This window comes from Tiliqua scincoides, chromosome 4 (genome assembly GCF_035046505.1).
Source record: "Tiliqua scincoides isolate rTilSci1 chromosome 4, rTilSci1.hap2, whole genome shotgun sequence".
Lineage (NCBI taxonomy): Eukaryota > Metazoa > Chordata > Lepidosauria > Squamata > Scincidae > Tiliqua > Tiliqua scincoides.
The window spans coordinates 202,374,184-202,393,626 of record NC_089824.1 but is presented as its reverse complement, the minus strand read 5'-3'; the positions used below and the strand labels follow the sequence as shown (position 1 = coordinate 202,393,626).

General features: G+C 47.2%; 1 protein-coding gene across 1 annotated transcript; it reads right to left on the bottom strand.

Moving 5' to 3' along the window:
- Positions 1 to 1,836: 1,836 nt before the first annotated feature.
- SLC2A10 (solute carrier family 2 member 10) lies at positions 1,837 to 16,306 on the bottom strand. The gene is made up of 5 exons (XM_066624891.1): positions 15,931 to 16,306; positions 6,706 to 8,091; positions 5,158 to 5,280; positions 3,480 to 3,615; positions 1,837 to 2,255 (listed from the first exon to the last, which is right to left on the bottom strand). Exons 1-5 carry the CDS (start codon positions 15,932 to 15,934, stop codon positions 2,156 to 2,158), a joined length of 1,749 nt encoding a protein of 582 aa, XP_066480988.1. The 5' UTR covers positions 15,935 to 16,306; the 3' UTR covers positions 1,837 to 2,155.
- Between the last annotated feature and the right edge of the window lie 3,137 nt (positions 16,307 to 19,443).

The following is a 19,443-nucleotide window of genomic DNA, read 5'->3' as shown; positions in this document are numbered from 1 at the left end:
GCCCAGATGGAGCGCGCGGGTGCTCCTGGGGCAGGCCGGGCAAGAACGCAGGGTGAGCGGGCCTCGCTGCCGATGCCACCCAGGGAGGCTGCGGGCATTCTAGGTTCCCAACCCTAGTCAGATTCTTGCATGCTCACCACTCATCATAGTTGTTCTCATCTTCTCACCCATGTTCATTGCACACAGAGAGGAGGATTCCTGCTCCTAGCCTCCATGAATTCAGTGGAAGACAGAAAGGGTCCATAAACGCATAGGCTCTTCTTTGCAATTGGGAACCTTGCACAATCATGATTTTAGCATTTAATTTAATCTCCACTTGGTGGTGTATGCAAATAAGCAATGACTCACCAGACAGTTCTTTCATGTCACTTACTAACAAAATGTGTTTTACAGTGGAGATGGCTCACATCTTCAGCTGAGCATAATCAGTCATTGAGTGGTCAAGTTCATGTGAGAACAAACCAGTCCTTCCTTTTTATTTTACAGTTTTGTATTTCTCCATTGATTGGGTAGGAGAAAGTACTAAAGAATCACTACACCCCATCCTTTTGCAAGTATTCTTTTTTGCACCCCATCCTTTTGCAAGACAGAATTGTTATGTCTTGGAGGGACTATTCTTGGATGGTGCACCGTATCCAAGGTACAGGAGTGCACAGAGATCACTGCAGAGTAGACCAAGGGTCACAAAGGGTCATCCCTCCATCCAGAGGGAAACTGACTCCTCACACAGGTAGAATATCTGACTGAAGAACTCTGAATGTCAGGGAGATAATTGGGGGTACCTTGAAAGAGACCTTGAAAGAGAGGAAAACAGGTTTTAAACAAGAATGCAATACCACTGCAGGCCGATAAGAACAAAGAATTTAAAAACAGCGTCTCCATCTGAGGGAAACACTCAAAAGAACAAACTTTTTCAGGGCTGGCAGTTGGCAGCCAGCTGGCAGTTGAAAATCCAGTTGATGTTCATACCTTGGTGTAAACTGCCTAGAATGCTGTGTAAAAACAGAAAAAGGTGGTAAATAAATACTTAAATAAAAAAAACATGTGGGGTATTTGTATAGAAGACTTGGGGCCCAATCCTATCCAACTTTCTAGCACCGGTGCAACCAAAATGCAGCCCCGAGGTAAGGAAACAAATGTTCCTTATACCTTGAGGAGGCCCCTGTGACAGCCTCCCTACCACAGGATGCAGCACACGCCCCATTGACATGGCTACACCAGTCCTGGAAAATTGGGTAGGATTGGGCTCTTGGTTATCTGAGGGCACAATCCTAACCAAGTCTCCTTAGAAGTAAGCCCTATTTTGCTCAATGGGGCTTATTCAGGAAAGTGTGGTTAGGATTGCAGCCTGAGAGGGTTAAACCCCTGCAGACTCTCCCCAGAACATGTCCTTCAATCTCCACATTACTGCTACAAGGCAAATATACGGCTGAAGTTCCACATTTTCTTCATAACATGTTCCAGCCTTTAGAGAACCCTACTTCAGACTCTGGGCCAGTTGGCTACTCAATGTGGGACTCACTGTCGTCAAACTCAAAGAAAGGATACCAAGTATTTTTCGGTTGCAAAGCTAAGTGCGCAGAGGTGGGCATTCCCCAGCCTAACCCAAACTGATTAGGTTTTTGAAGGGCTAATACAATGAGGGCATGTTGTTGCTCCCCTTCAGAATTGGTTAGAACAGAGTAGAAATTCAAATGAAATAAGAACATTGGTGAAAGAGAGGAGAGCTGTCCTCTATCAAAGCTGAATACAAATTCATGAATAACAGGGTTGTGCATCAGCCCTAGAACCTTAAAAGTATTTTACACAGAGAAATATGAAGACACAAACCCAAAGTGGTGTCATAATTTATGCTTTATTTATCAAAAGTTTGATTTTAAAAAATAATCTGCTCTAAAAACTGTCAGGAGGACATCAAATATAGTTCCTCTTAACTAACAAGGCATGTAAGAGGAGCCTTTCCTAAGGATACAAAACTCCATGCATAATCAGAACACACTTTAGGAAACACTGTGCTGTTACCCATATGAACTCAGGGCTTCAGTGGATTCCTCCTCTGGGCAAGTCATTGTACCAGTTCAACACTCTAGGAAGTAAGCATCCTGATGTCACTTTTGCTGTTTACTTGTAAGTGGCAGCAATCATTGCCCCTCTCTCAGGAAGCACCGGAAAGGTCTACCCTTTGGTACCGAGCTCGTGCGTGGATTTCTCTCCGATTCCAACACTTTTGCCAGAATGTGTTTCTTTGTAGCAACCTGCCAAACAATTAACATGGTGAGTGAGAAGAGGTGCAGTCGCTACTTGGTGTTTCCCCTACCCTCCTCTGGGATTGGAAATGTGGACTTAGTTTATTCATTAGAAGTGTCTCTTATAGGTCAAACTATTCCTGGCCAGAACCACTTCATTTTTAAACTGTCCAAGATCAAATTGTGCCTTTAGTGTACAAACAGCAGTCATGGGAGACCCCAATCAGGATTGAGTGTGCAATGGGTGGGAGGAATGGGCAGCTTTCAGCTCTGACCCCTGCTGTGGTCCATATACACTTGCTACAATTTGCCCCAGAAGGAAACCTCCTTTTGGTGCAAAGAGAACTTCCTTCCTTGGGAAAATAGCAACATGGGGGGGGGGGGGGGATTGGAGCTGTAACAGGACAAAGTGTTGAAGTTATCACACCTCCCCAATGTCCTGACTGGGCCCCCTTGCAGCTGTTATTTATGTTTAAAAGCCACACACACAAGATCCAACTACATGTTTAATGTGATGTGTAATTTGGCCCCTAGACAACAACTGAAGCAGATTGTGGTACTTTAGAGCTAGCTGAGCTCACCAGGGAGAACATTACCTTGCTAAACATCTATTTTGCTTGATGTGACAAAATGAGGGATGTATCAAGTTCTCATCTAAGATGTGGCATAATAAGGAGAGATGCTAAAAGCCTTCCTAGTTGGAATCATTGCATAGGAAGTTTTTAGCAAGCAGCAAAAGGATAGGTATTTTCTGCTAAATGCTACATTCTTTCTTGTTGTTTGTATGCAGGTATGGTTCTCATTCAAGAGAGCAGACTAAAGGCACTGAAATGGTTATGTTTCTGGTTCTCCAGCTTGAGCAAAGTTGCAGGTCCTTGATGCACAGACTCACAATCCTAAAGCTGGCTTGTGGAGGGTATCGCTGGCTGGAAGGTTGAAACCAAAGAGGTTAAGGTCATTTCTAGCTGCAGTGGTCCCTAGAAGTTTCCCCCCTTCCCTGTTAGTATGATGCACAAGCCAACTTTGAAGCACTAGTCATTTAATCTCAAAATCTGTAAATTCTGACAGATCCATTACACTGGGAGCCATATAGCTGGCATAGGAAACAAGATGGATCTTTCAAGCAGGAATTCAAAACTATGCAATATGGGCACAAGGAGTTCTGCAGCGCCCTGCATCAGTATTGCCACCCACTGTGGGTCAACTGCCAATAGCAGGCACATTGGCACTTACCGTTTCTTTGAGAATTGCTGGTCTATCTCTTCTAGAGATTGTCCTTTTGTTTCTGGTACAAAAAGGTAAATAAACAGAGCAGCCATTGCTCCCACCAGTCCATAGAAAAGGAATGTCCAAGATAAGCCTGTGGCATCTGCAAGGGAAAGAATAAAAGTACCAAGACATCACTTTTGTTCTAGTGAAGCAGAAGGCTGGTGTCTTTATCAAATATCAGTGCTGCTGTACGGAGCAATTAATGAATTGGCAACCTGATTCAACCTGGGTTTACTTGGAAGTAAATCAAAATAAATGATTAGTGGGCTGGAGCACCTCCTTTATGAGGAAAAGCTATGGCATTTGGGGCTCTTCAGTTGCAAAAAACGTGCCTGAGGGGGAAACATGATTGAGACATACAATCTCCTCATGCAGAGGATGGATAGAGTGGCTAAATGGTTGGCAACCTTCAGTCTCGAAAGACTATGGTATAAGCCTACAGCACCCGGTAGAGAGTGGCTAGAGAGATGTTCTTTTCCCTCTCATACAGCACTAGAACCAGGAGACATCCACTAAAATTGAGTGTCAGGAGAGTTAGAACAGACACAGGAAAATATTTCTTTATCTGGCATGTAATTAATCTGTGGAACTCCTTGCCTCAGGATGTGGTGATGGTGTCTGGCCTAGATGCCTTTAAAGGGGAATTGGGCAGATTTCTGGAGAAGAAGTCCATCGCAGGTTACAAGCCATGATGGATATACCTCCCAGTTCTAGAATTGTAAATTCATACAAGTGCTGTAAATAAATAAGTTAAAATTTCAATTGCAGGTAATTAACCTGTACAGTCTCTCTGCAGGGACCTATGCTTGCACACAGCAAATTTGTAAAATGAGTGTTTTGCAGCCCAATCCTATCCTCGCGATAAACTGATGTACTGCAAGGTGTACCATCGCGGCAGTAGAGTGCTGCCACTGATGTAAAGGTTGGATAGCTGTGCACCACCAGTGGCATCCTGCAGACAGTGGGTAAGAATATTTAATAAGATCAAGGAACATATGTGAACACATTTAGGGCCCAATCCTAACAGGCCCTTGGGCCAACATAAGTCCCTTGCGCTGGCCTGAGAGCGTCGCCAAAGTGCCATAAAGCACTTTTGTGACACTCTGTGGAGAGATAGGCCAGTGCAAAGACATGTGCTAGCCTCCCTGTGCGAACACGGGCCCGGGGAAAAGATGAATTGCATTAGCTGAGCTTGACCAGTGCGGAGGTCTGGGGGGTATGGGGAGGCAGCGGGAGGGAGGCATTTTGGGGTGGGGGAGAGTAGGTGGCAGGCGGGACCATTGGTGAGCAGGAAGCGGGAGGCAGGGCCAGGATCTGGCAGTTATGCTGGATCCTAGCTCTGTTCCCGGGTGGCCCAGGGTAGTCCCGGACTGCTCAGATTTACGCCACCTTATGAGGTGGCACAGATCTGAATAGACCCATTGGAGCTGCTGCAGTGTGACATGGGGAAAGGGGTAAAGTTTCCCCTTGCCTCGGGTTGAGCCTCAGCCAGCTCCAAACTTGCGCTGGATGCAACGCAGACTCACTGGCCTGCCTGTTTCCAGTGCAAGAGGATTGAGCCCTTATTGTCAATGCCAAGAATCCCTGCCTATAAAGCAAACCGCTGCACAGAATATCAACAGTGAGCAAGAGCCATACATACCAATGAGGTCAAGGAACGTGAGACTGATCAGCAGATTGGCAGCCCAGTTGAAACTGTTGCAGAAGGCAAAGGCTCTTCCTCTTATGCTGGCAGGATAGATCTCACTGAGGACAAGCCACGTCACTGTGGCAGGAGAAAAGTGAAAATACCAAACAATGTAACTTGTGCAGTTCTAGCGTAGGGTTGATTTTTTAAAAGAGCTGTTATAAATGGTTCACTGCTTGTAGTATGTAATTTCAATTTTGTCTCTGGCAAACAAATTTTAATATGGTTTCAAAAACTGGCGAAGCCCATTTTACTAGGGGTGACTCCCTCCCTCCCTCCCTCCCTCCCTCCCTCTCTCTCTCTCTCTCTCTCTCTCTCTCACACACACACACACACACACACACACACACAGACACAGACACACACACACACACAGACACACACACACAAATGCAAGCATACCACATGAAGCAGTGTTTCTCCCAAATGATTGCCAACTCTCTTAAAAACTCCCAGACTTATTGTAATTTCATATGTTGCAGTCATATCAGGCTGCTATGGGGGATCAGGGGGGAATAATTAATAAATTCATATGGAATTGCATTATGAAGATTACTTCCAGACCAGAGTCTCCAAGTTGTTAAGAATTAAACCACTTATCCAACTCTCTCTCTCTCTCTCTCTCTCTCTCTCTCTCTCTCTCAGCTTGGGAGGACTCTATAAATATGTTTGCATAAGTGGGTATGTAAATAAGGTTCTGCAAAAGCTGCCAATTCCTGGAGCAGTAGTAGGCAGAATCCAGAGATAGATTAACACCCCAGACACAGCTTTGTATATCTGTCTATGCAGAGGCTGCAGCTAAGCAATCTCCCATAAAAACCAGTCTAGAAGCACGAGGCAAAGTCAGGAGAAGTGCAGTGATGACAGGGACCTAGAGAGAGAGAGGCTCCCTCTGACCATTATGATGAAAAGACGGATTAGATTTCCTGAAATCATATTCTTTTTTGAAGGAGGGGGAAGGGGAATGTGGATTAGAACTGTAGCATAGAGGAGGCGGTTAAACCCCTTTGCCTCCTTGCCATTTTCTCAGTTTGAATCTCCTCCATGCTCCAGTGTCATTAGCTATGCCAGGAAAAAAATTAGAGCAGCAAAAAGTAACTGTAAGCTTTTCCCTCCATGGCTAACTTGACTTTCACAGGGGGGATTTGGACCAGCACTGCAGCATGGAGGGAAAGAGTTAGACACCCTCTTGTCCATGTACCATAGCTGCTTTTTGAAGAAGTCGCTAGTTTGACACTCTCCTGCAGGACTAAAATAGCTACCACTTCAGATATTTGTCTTAGACTCCCCCTATCCTTGGATGCCTTTCCCTTATTCTGAGAGTTAAGAGTGAGGCAAGACAAAAAGTACACAGGCACTGGATTACAGAGTTTGCATCTGTGGGAAATTCTACCATGTTTACTCTAGGATGAAGCTCACAGTGGCTTGGTAAAACTAAAGAACACACAAGCGGTGAGCTGTATACATTAGCAAGGGCTGTGAAACCAAGGGATGTGCTCTTACTTGGTCCAAATCCAATTGAGAATGCGCTCACAAAAGCCATCAGGCTTAGCAGTGTTATCCAGTTTAGAAGTATATGATCCTTAGAAGGATTCTCTCCAACAGGTGAGCTGGTGCCCTGTTCCTTTTCCTCAATGGACCGATTGAGCAGGCCCACTTTCTCCATGTTTGAAGGAGAAACAGCCACTCTGCCTCCCTTTTTATTGCTGGCAAGCATTTTGGTAAAGCCTGCAGGTCTTGTGGTGGCAAAAGCGGAATCTTCTTGAGTTTCACTAGCATCTGATGCCAGAGGGAAGGATGTCATCGCTGGCAGGGAGGACACTGACTTTATAAGGAGATGAGCTGAACTGAATGAAGTATTGTTTGACTCTCTGAGTGTTTCACAGTCTTTGATCGTATCTAAAGGAATGGAGCAGCTCGTCAGGCCAATGATAGTCACGGAAAAGGCCATCACTATACACCCAGCCATCAACAGAACCCTCCTGCCAGCCTTATCTGCAAAAACCATTGCAACAAGAGTTGCAATAACCTTCATCACCCCCAGACCAACAGAAGCCAGGACAGCTGAGGAATCGCTCTGAAACCCCACAGAGCGGAAGATTTTGGAAGCGTAGGAAAGGATGTTGGGCTGTCCTGTGAACTGCTGAAACAGCACCAGTCCTAGGCCAACCATAGTTCTGCTTCTCATGTTGTCCTTTGAGCCAAAAAGTTCCACAAAAGAATAATGCTTCTCCTTGGGGTATGGTGACATGGTATCATCATCATCATCCTTCTGTTGTTGAAAGAGGCTTTTGCGAGTCTCGCTCCTGTGTACATTTAACTGCACAGAGTTCTTTGGGAGGAACAGGATGCTGAGCAACTGAATGGCAGCTGGACCGACAGCCAAGCCAAACATGTATCGCCAACCCTCGGTTGTATCTGAGAAGATGTAATTCAGTGCGTAGGAAAGTAAGATGCCCACAGTGATGCCAGCTTCGTAGAGGGAAACCATCACCCCTCGCTGATGGGCTGCCACCATTTCAGAGACATAGATGCAGCATGCCATTGATGACAAAGAGATGGCAAAACCTACAGTCATGCGCCCACACACCAGGCAAATGAATGACCTCGCTAGCATGAGGAGGAGACTGCCACAGAACAGAATGGTATTGCTGACCAATATTGCTCTCTGTCTTCCTTGTCGGTCAATGAAGATCCCACCAACCAAAGAAGCCAGGAGAGCTCCAATGAGCAGGGAACTCACAAGGAGTTCTTGTTCAAAACAGCCAAGATGAAAGTCCAGCTGAAGCTGCAACAATGCTCCTGAGATGATTCCAAGCTCATACCCAAATATTAACCCACCAAGGAGTGAGACAGCTGAAGTCAACAGAAGGGTCAGCAGCGCATGGCCTGCAAATCAAGAAAAAAACAATGACTTCTAATCTTGCTCATCCATCACCTTCACTTAACTTACAGGAAATGGGAATCTATCTGTAAAAAACACACACCCCAATCCTAACGAATTCCCTACGCGGTGATGCAGTCACCAGTGCAGTAGCCACTGTATCCTATGGAGGAGTTTCGGCCTCCAGAGGCTTCCTCGGGATAAAGGAACATTGTCAGATTATCATTATCTAGTTTTGTAAACTGCCAGGTTCACTTGAACCTGCGCCCACGATATCACTGGCACAAGTCCACATTGACCACTGGAAGCAATGGAATCAGTTAGTTGTTGTCACTAACTTGAGTCTCACTGCATTCCATTGGTTTTCATCATAACTAACTCTAGCTGGATTAAGGCTACTGTATAGGACTGGACAAACAAGATTAATGAGCACCTTTCATGAGAACTGGTAACATTCTCTGTCAATGTTTAACCCATTTTTGCCTGGCCCACAGGTGTACACATCTGGTCCCCGTTGCATAAATGCAACGTTGGGCTGAAATGGCTTAAAAAATTAACTTCAAAATGTAATGTTTGTAGCAATATTTGCGAAGTAGTTCAGGCAGCAGCATACCTGCTGAAGCATGTACAGGAGAGCCGAAAAATCCATTGTTAGGTATAATTTTATAACACGGCAGAAGTAGCACAGCACAGTGGCAAACAGACTTTGCTATGAACACAGAAGTCCAGGTTCAAATCTTGCCTCTGCCATAGATTCACTAAGTGGCCTAGGCAAGTCAGGGCCCAATCCTATCCGACAGCCGCAATGCAGCCCCAAGGTAAGGGAACAAATGTTCCCATATCTTGAGGAGGCCTCCAATACAAGAAGCAGTGCATATCCCATAGGCACAGCAGCACTGGCACTGGAAAATTGGATAGGATTGGGCCCTCACTCTCTTAGTCTCAGCCCTACATAAGCAACTGATCAACATGATCTATGGCTGCCTGATCACCTCCTGCCTCCTGCTTACAGGCCCCAAATATTGAAGGGAAGGGGCTGCCTTCCCCATTTTCCTCCTCCTCTCTCAAGGCTCTCAGAGAGCAATGAAGCATCCTCCCGGCCTTGGTTTGGCTATCCATTAATGTCTGCCAGTTGACTGTTCTTGTGGAACACTGAAGCAGCAAGAACAGTGTTCTCTCACTGACATGGTTATTGGGTTATATGCATCTGTCACTCCTACTTCTCTTCCCCAACCCAGTACTGGCACCATTGACAGGTCAACACAGCTAACTCTGTGCTGCATCATCAGCCGTGGCTTCTCTCTGGTGGGCAGAAGTTGCCCTGTTGTAGCTCCCTCAGCGCACTGATGTCCGATGGCTAACCCACATAGAGCAATATTGACTTCCTTACAGACTTACTGGAAGAATTACTGTGAGTGTGTGTGAGAGACATGCTTTGAAAATTCTCAAGTGCTAATTATTACTACCAGCAATCTTGACAATTACAGGAACATAGATACAGCATATTAGGAGGCTCTTGCCTGAACTGCTCCAGGTCAAGCTATGAAAAGCCCCACTGCCTCTTCTCCAAGAGCTAATGTTCATCCAATGTCTTCTGCACAGAGTACATTTTAAATTGGTTCCCTGGTGATTGCCTCCAAACAACAAGCTATTGGTGTGGAACTGCTCAGAACAAGGCGGGGGGGGGGGAACCCAAGTTACTGGTGTGTTTGTGTATTATTTTTCTCAAACACTTACAGTCTGTGGAGAAAATCCCTTGATTCATGGAATAGTCACTATGCACTAACAGCTTGCCACAAGGAGACAGCCACCATTAGGAGCAACATAAAGCAGCTTCCATGTGGCAAATGATTAAGGCACTCCAGCCTGTCAGGCCTCTGAACCATGAAAGTCCCTCTGTTCCCTGATGTGGCCTCAAAGAATGCAGGGGAAAAGGCACACATGTTTGTGAACTTCTGGGCAGCATTGATGAAGAGCAGAGCAGCCCATCAAATTCCCCTGTAGAGGATTCCAGCAAACTGCTCCCTGCCTTGCAGCTGTCAACAGCTCACCAACCAGGAGAATCCTACATGTGTCTTTGTTTGCCTATGCTACTATTACAGCCTTCAGTACACAGAGCAGCAACCTCTGTACTGCTTCGTCCTAGGAATTTTGCAGGTAAACAAACTACTGGTGCTTTATACAAATATTCTCTGAGTCCAAAAAGGCTTCTGAGCACTCTGCTTATGGACTATCCTATCTCGTCTCATCACATTGCCATGCTGCTTTCCAACATCACATCTAACCTTTCCTGAATGCAGGGCAGCCTATTTCATGACTGGATTACTTAAGAACAATTCCAAGCATCCCTGGCTGAGGTGATGGAGACAAGCAGGACTTGAAGTTTGGCTTGAGGTGGAGAATCACTAGTTTAAACAACCCCCCCCCCCAAAGTAAAAATCAAAACATACCACCAAAAGTAGGCTGGCTCAAAGTTTTCAGCCACTGTAGGGAGTAAGATGAAGTGTAGGTGAAGTCTCGACCTAGAAAATCTAGGTTCTCAAAGTATTTTGATTGGCGGCTTCCTTGACCTGCTGGGCCATTAACTGAGGCTCCCCATTAGGTCTACAATCCTATGCACTGTATAAGGTGACAGGTTTCTATACATTATATAGGATGAGGTGTTTTTTGACAGGATTCTGAGGCTCCCCTGGCTGGTTTCCAAGGCTCCCCAGGGAACCACAGTTCACAATTTAGGAACCACTTGTCTAAGCCAGGGGTCTCCAAACCCTGGCCCGGGGGCCAGATGCGGCCCGCAGCAAGCCTCTTTCCAGCCCACAGCCAACCTCTTGTCCCCTGAAAGCCTCTGGCCCACTCAGCTGAACATGACCAGAACTATACTCCGATTGTGTCTGGAGGATGTTCTGAGGGCCAGAGAGGTTGAATGAATGAGCCCATTTATTCACTCATCTAAGTTCCATTTCTAATTTATTTGTTTAAATTTTATATTTAAATTTTTTCCGGCCCTCCACACCATGCCAGATATGTGATGCGGCCCTCTGGCCAAAAAGTTTGGAGACCCCTGGTCTAGGTTGTAGAGTTCATGTCTGAATTCATGTGATCATAGTTGGCAACCTTCAGTCTCGAAAGACTATGGTATCGCGCTCTGAAAGGTGGTTCTGGAACAGCGTCTAGTGTGGCTGAAAAGGCCGATTCGGGAGTGACAATCCCTTCCACACTGGGAGCAAGTGCAGTCTGTCCCTGGCCTGTCTCCCTGGCTATGGGCCTTCCTTCTTTGCCTCTTAGCCTCAGACTGTTGGCAAAGTGTCTCTTCAAACTGGGAAAGGCCATGTTGCACAGCCTGCCTCCAAGCGGGCCGCTCAGAGGCCAGGGTTTCCCACTTGTTGAGGTCCACTCCTAAGGCCTTCAGATCCCTCTTGCAGATGTCCTTGTATCGCAGCTGTGGTCTACCTGTAGGGCGCTTTCCTTGCACGAGTTCTCCATAGAGGAGATCCTTTGGGATCCGGCCATCATCCATTCTCAAGACATGTGATATCATGTGATATGTGTGATTCGTGTGTGTGTGTGTGTGTGTGTGTGTGTGTGTGTGATATCATGTGATTCATGTGATATCATGGAGGATTCAGAGCAGGAGCTCCTGTGATTGGTTTCTCTATAAAACACCAAAGTAACATGAAAGAGAAAAAGCTAGGCTAGAACCCTTCTCCCTAGCATTAGTTTTCTTTGTGATGGAATTTGCTTGTGTGTATAGGTGAGAGCATTCAGGGCCCAATCCTATCCAACTTTTCAGCACTGATGCAGCTGCAATGCAGCCCCAAGGAAAGGGAACAAACATGCCTGTACCTTGAGGAGGCCTCCATGACTGCCTATCACCACCCCAGGATTCAGTGTACACCCTTTGGTATGGCTACATTGGCACTGGAAAGTTGGATAGGATTGGGCCCTATGTCATTGACGAAGCCACCTGCAGTCTGAAGGTGTATTGGAATTGTATAAGATCTGGCCAGGAGGTAGGATGTGGTGTCAGCAGTGGCCCCTTTAAGGGTAAGGCCTGGGCATTCAGCAAAGAGTGTGCTGCACAGCTGCAGCCACCTGAAGGCAATAGGGCCCTCAGGCATAAAAGCACCTGATGAAGGAAGAGTTGCTTGTGGGTAGCTGAAGGAGGAAAGTTTGAGGACAGATTGGATAAATGGACTGAGGAACTGATGGCTAATGGAATTGTGGCTGGTTTGATTGGTGAATGGATTTTGGAGACACTGAGATTGGTGTTTGGCTGCCATGCCCAAGACCTGTGGAGGAGCAATGTGCTGCTGTAGAAGTGGGAGGAGCTGCTGGCAGGAGAGGGGAGGAAGGAGGACTCTGCAGGTGGAGCAGGCTAGCTACCATGGGTATGAGGTCCAGCAGTGCTGTGGGGCAGAACTAGGGTCATTCTTGGGGGGAAAGGGGAGCTAATTAGCTCAAAGTGGGCACAATTTGCCAGGCAGAGCTTGGAGTGGGAATCTGGCAAAACAAAAGGGATGCATGTTAGACTCAGGTTTATCAACACTGTGAGAACTTGGACAGTCCACTCACTTGTCTTAATCTCACAGTTTCCTACTCCTTGTTGTTGCCCCATTGCCAAAATTTAACTGCAAGTGGTCACCAGTGGCATTGCTCAGGGGGTGTGGTCCACACTGGGTGACGTGCACGGGGGGGGGGGGGGGGTGATGTGCACTGGGGGGTGATATGCTAAAATTGCAGTGGTTAGGAGTAACCCCATCATATTATATACCATTGTATGCAGAATTTTGAGCAGAAGGCAATGCAAAAAACCAGAGTGAAATATCTCCTTTCTATCAAAAGTTAGGGTCAAAAAACCGGAGAACAAAAAATGCATGGATCCCTATGGAAAGTGAGCTGTATTGCACGTTTACTTGCAAGTAGGTGAACTTGCCTTAGTCCATCGGAAAGGGCAGGCTGAGAGGAATCCAAAGACACCAGAATGGTCCTGATCCAATGAATGCAGCCCCCAAAAACACCTGAGAAGGAAGTCCCTCCCTGCAAGCAGAGCCCTATGGAAAGCAAAACTAAGCCTCATGGTCATATTTACTCATGAGTAAGCAAACATGCCTTGGCTGGTGTGGAAGATCAGGTGAAGGAGAGTGTAAGGCTACCAGAATGGTCCTGATCCTATGCACCTGGAGCTCAACAAGGGCTCCAGAAGGCAGCCTCCCACCCTAAAAATGATCAAAAGAGGCTTCAGCTGATAAGGTAAACCTTTTTGAGACTTGCAAAGCCAGCTGGATCCTGCCAGTGATCTGGTTTAAACAGAAGTTCTTAAATTGAACTGGGCACTGGGTAGGGCTGAAAACCTTATTGGTTTTGGAGGGGGGGGGGTGTTATTGCAGGCAGGCTACAGAGGAAAATCACTTGGTGGACCAGGGCTGGCTTCTGCTTATTTGTTTTACTTTAATTATTGTTACATACTTATTTTAATTTGCCTGATAATGGCACTTCTACCATGGCATCACTTCTGGTGAGTCTTGGATTTATTGTCATTCTAAAAAGTGGGTCCCAGTGCTAAATGTTTGAGAACTGCTGCAATAAGGTGTTAGTAAGTGGACAGCGGGTATGTGTGTGTGTGACACCACTAGTGACCAAAACCAGTAAGGAGGAATAATACCAGCATGCTATATATCAATCAGTATGTAATTTCATGCAGAATGTGTTCTATCTTTGTCCTATCAAAAGGTACAGCCAAAAAAACAGTGAGGGCGGAGTGATGGTACAGCACCACACCCACCACCTGGGGTGTTGCCCTGCCCACTGCATGGGGGGTGATGTGCTGGCATCCCGCACCAGGTGACGCGAACCCTAGTGACGCCACTGGTGGTCGCAAAGACTACATCCTGTGAGCACAAAATCTGACAATGGGACAGTAAAAGCAAAGGGAATTGACTATCTTACTTCAGTTTACAGGTGGTGAAATAACTCCTTTGCACTCTCCCTTATACAAAATACTTCTTGCAGACAGAAAGCTAACACGTAAGGGAGAAAACTACATGTGCCCGTTGTGGTGGTTTTCTATTCTGAGGGAGTTCATATAAGCAAATCTTTAAAATGTAATTCCCCATCTGCAGTTTAAAATAGTACAGTCCCTTCTATCTTACTCTGTTGTAGACCTGGCCTTACTTTTGGACAAATGTGCTTCGGTGTGCAGCCTTACAATCCAATCCTGTGCATTTTCACTCAGAAGTAAAATCCAACTGTATTCAGTGAGGCCTAAGTGTGCACTGAAATGCAGCTGTGCAGATGGATCCTGGCAAGACCAGGATCAAAAGTAGGGCTCTATCCAGCTTTCCAGCAGTGATATAGCTGTTGCAATGAGCTGTGTGCTGCATCCAGTGGTGGAGGGGCAGACATGAACGACTCCTCAAAGTAAGGGAATGTTTGTTCCCTTACCTCAGGGCTGCAGTGGCACTAGAAAGTTGAATAGGATTGGGCTCCAAGTGTACCATGTGAAACTGTAGTTGCACAGCACTGCAACCTTAATAGGAAAGCTATGGCTGTCTTGGCATTGGGCAGCAGAATTTGTGGAGTCTGTTCAGCCCCTTTTCACTCCAAGTGCTAAACTTAGAAAGTAAAGGACCAAACTATCTGATTTGGGAGCATCTCTCCTACCACACTCTTGGAAAGGCAGACACAAGATACACAGAGAGGCAGACAATATGAATCCAAGTCTGGGGGAGGGAGAAATAACCAGAGGAGTACCGAGAAGCCCCAGAGCAGCCATTTTCAACCACTGTGCCATGGCACACTGGTGTGCCGTGAGTGGTCCACAGGTGTGCCACAGGAATTTGGGGGAAGGTCAATTATTAATAGGGTCAATGGGAGATGTGAGCCCCCACTGGCAGCATGGTGTGCCTTGTCAATTGTCCAAAACCTGGTGGTGTGCCTTGACCATTTTAGTGCCTTGTCAGTGTGCTGTGACATGAAAAAGGTTGAAAATCACTGCCCCAGAGCCTGGGGCAGTAATGTCATGATGTCACATGACACTGTGATGTCACTTCTAGGTTCTTTCAGGAGGAGGAGGTCCTGGTGGCTTTGTGTTTCTTCTCCCTTTTGGGGAGCCTCCACAGGAGAAGGAACGGGGCTGCAGAACTCACCAGCACCTCCTCCTCCAGAAAGAAGTGACTACCTTGCACTTTGTGCCCCCCATCTAGTGTCCAGGGCAAGTGCCCCTAGGCTAGGCTCCACCCTAGTTCCACCTCTGAAAAGAACAGTGGAGGTACCACAGAGATGGGTGAGGGAAGGAACTACAAAGCCTTTTTCATTTTATTTATTTTTCACAAGTCTATACCGCCCTTCCTCCAAGGAGCGAAGGGTGGTGTCTACACAGTTCCCTCCTTTTGTCCTCACAACAACTCTGTAAGGTAGACAGGAGGCTTCCTTCCTCCAAGAAGCTCAAGGTGCTGTCTACATAGTTCCTCCCCCTCCTTTTGTCCTCACAACAACCCTGCGAGGTAGGTGAGGCTGAGAGATAGTGAGTGGCCCGAGGTCACCCAGAAATGGGGAAAAAGTTAACTGTCCCCTCTCCTCCTCCTCTTCCCCCAAATCGTAAACTCCCCCGCCCCCACCCTGCGCGGCTCTGTTCCCTGGGAAAGAAGGATCCACTTACAACCCAATCCTAGGCATGTCTACTCAGAAGTAAGTCCCATTATAGTCAATGGGGTTCACTCCCAGGTTAGCGTGGATAGGATTGTAGCCTGAGAGCCCAACCCTATGCACGTCTACTCAGAAGTAAGTCCCTTTATAAATGGGGCTTACTCCCAGGTGAGTGTGCGCAGGATTGCAGCCTTACTCACCCATGGCGAGGGCAGAGGCCCCGGGGGCAGCTCCCAAGTTGGTTTGCCAGCGGAGGCCAGAAGGAAAGGTTTTCTACGCCCCGCGGCCGGCGCTTGGCGCCTGGAGGGGAGGCGCGTCCTGCATTCCAGCGTCCGGGCCGGCCGTCGCCGGCTGGGGGACTGGCATCCCGGAGCGCCAGGCCGGGCCGCCCCGGGGATGCTGCGCCTTCGCCACCGGCTTCCCGCGGAGCATCAGGCAGCGCAGGCTGGCTGGAGTTCCTGCCCGGGCTCCGCGAAGTTTCTCTCCCCTCCTCGCTCTGCAGCCGGGCCGAACAGCGCCACGTTGCTCCAGCCCTGCCCACTGCAGCGGGGCGGGCCGGGCCGGGCCGGGCCGGGGGACCTCTCCCCAGGCAGGGGCTTGGCCGGACAGGAAGCGCTGCCTTGCCCAGCCCGGGCCAGTCCCCTCCGGGCAGATCCTGGCAGGCGCAGGGAAAGAGTGAAGCGCACTTGCCTGTCTGTCTCATCCACACTCCTCTTAGGGACCTTTCACACATGACGTTGAGGTTGTCCTCCCCGTGTTAAGGGTCCATAAGAAGAACCCCGCTGGATTAAGCCACAGTGGCCCAACAGATGCCCCGGGGAGCACACAAGACAACAAGAGACCTGCACCCTGGTGCCCTCCCTTAAATCAGGAGGTTGCACATACCCATCAGGGCTTGTAACCTGTGACGGACTTTTCCTCCAGAAATCTGTCCAATCACCTTTTAAAGGCATCCAGGCCAGATGCTATCACCATACCCTGTGGCAAGGAGTTCCACGAACTAATTACATCAGAACATAGGAAGAGCCCCACTGGATCTGGCCAAAGGGGGCCCATCGAGTCCAGCCTCCTGTATTTCACAGTGGCCCACCAGATGTTTCAGGGAGCACCCAAGACCGCAAGAGACCTGCATTCTGGAGCCCTCCCTTCAGGCGTGTTGTCAGAATTCTAGAGGTGGGTGGGACATCAACTAAAATTGAGTGTTGGGAGGACAGACAAAAGAGAGTATTTCTTTTCCCAGCGTGTAATTAGTCTGTGGAACTCCTTGCTGCAAGATGTCATGATGGCACCTTGCCCAGATGTCTTTAAGAGGGGATTGGACAAATTTCTGGAGGAAAGGTTCATCACGGGTTATAAGTCATGATATGTATGTGCAAGCTCCTGGTTTCAGAGGTAGGCTACTTCAGACTGACAGAGGCAGGGGAGGACACCAGAATGCAGGTTGTGTCTTATGTGCTGCCTGAAGCATTTGGTGGGCCACTGTGAGATACAGGTCTTTGGCCTGATCCAGCAGGGCTCTTCTTATGTTCAACTATTTTTTCCAGGGTGGACAATTATGCTGGGTATATATACTTGCGTGGAAAATGCGAGGGTGGGCAAACTGCTGATTCATGCTGGGTAATGCCCCCTCTGCGCCCCCCCCCCCTAAGCTATGGCTCTGCCTCCCTTGCATCTGGCATTCTGAAGTAGCCTACTTGTAAAACCAGGAGCTTGCACATACATATCATGGCTTGTAACCTGTGATGGACTTTTCCTTCAGAAATCTGTCCAATCCCCTTTTAAAGGCATCCAGGCCAGATGCCATCCCATCATCCTGTGGCAAGGAGTTTCACAGACTAATGACACATTGGGTAAAGAAATATTTTCTTTTGTCTGCCCTTACTCAACACTCGATTTTAGTGGATGTCCCCTGGTTCTGGTGTTGTGTGAGAGGGAAAAGAACATCTCCCTATCCATTTTATTCATCCCCTGTATAGAGCCCCAAATGCTGCAGCCTTTCCTCGTAGGGGAGGTGCCCCAGCCCAGTAATCATTTTGGTTGCTCTCTTCTGCTCTCTCTCTTTCCATTTCCACGACGTCCTTTTTGAGATGTGGCTGTCAGAACTGAACACAATATAACAAGCCGTGTTGGCAACCACAGGTGTGCTGATGGCACTGCTGTTTCACATGCTATATTTCTTCACATAAATGCAAGTTGAGGCAATTCATACCTTGAAGAAACATCTTCAAAGTTGGTTGTGTTTTGGGTTTTTTTAACCCGTTTCTGCCTAGCCCACAGGTATACACATTTGATCCCTGTTGCATATATGCAACGTTGGGCAGAAATGGCTTAATTAAATTTAGAGAGGACTGTAAACCCACAAGAGGCAGCAATTCCCACAATAATATGCAAAATACAAAAAGGGTAAACCAGGGGTGTCAAACCTAAGGCCCAGGGATCAAATGCGGCACGTGGAAGCAATTTATCTGGCCCCCATTATGGTTTATTTTATTTATTTTAGATATTTATATCCCACCTTTTTATCCAATGAAGGACACTCAAGGTGGCTAGTTGGGCTCTCCCAGCTTGATAGTTGGGACTCCTTCATATCTTGGAAATATGACCAAAATTTGCATTTTCTCTTTGGTCGTTTGCTGCTAAAGAGTTTCTACAAGAGAACAAAATGCTCATTTCTGGCCATCATCTGCTTAATGATGTCACTTTCTGCTTAATGATGTCACTTTCAGCCCTCAGCAGGTACCATGAATGCTAACTTTGGCCCTCTGTATGAACTGAGTTTGACACCCCTGGGATAAAAAATGAGGAAAAAAATGTCAGTGATAAGCAGGCTACCCCAGAATGCCAGGCGCAAGGAAGTGGTGATAGGGCTCTTGTTGTCTTGCGTGCTCCTTGAAGCATTTAGTGAGCCACTGTGAGATGCAGGAAGTTGGACTAGATGGACCTGTAGCCTGATCCAGCAAGGCTCTTTTTATGATCTTCCTGTAGAAGCAAGTGCTCAAGACACACAGAACTCTAGATTAGGCAGAAGGAAGTGTTTTTTGTGACTCAGAAGTATGTATATTTGCTCAAAAGGTCTTCAATAGATAATAAATCAATAAATAATGCCATTGCTATTTTGTACTGATGCAGACCTACCTTTGCAACCACAGACTGCCTCCCCTTATCCAGCTGCACATCAGTACCTGCCTCCATCACTCTTCCTCCTTGAAAAGTGGAGCCCACCCTTCCCCTTCCCTGTTCCCATCCTTTTCAAGGAGGGGCAAGAAGAGAAAGTGTAGCAGAGGATATATCCCCCCCTCTCCTCCCTGTGGTGACTTTCCTCAGCCTCATGGATGGGCTGTTCCTGAATCTGAATCTATGAGGGGCTGTCTTGGAAGAGTGGAGCTCAGGGAAGTGGTATTGAATTCTTTCTCCTATCTCATTTTCTCAATCAACATCATCCTTAGGCCTCCACTGTTGCTCCCATTGAATTGGCAGCTCCCTAAACCGATTATTTCAATGATAATTTGCTTAAAATCAATAAATCAAGTCATGGATCTCCTGTGTGACATGTAGGTCTGACATGCTTGTTATGAAACAAACATGCTCTTAGGGCTGTTCTTAGATATTTTGGTTCCTGGGACACATCCAAATTACACCCCCAGTACTAAAAAAGAAGGAAGGGGCTATGTAATGAGTAGTTTAGGTCACAGCTGGTGGCCAAAGCTAGGAAC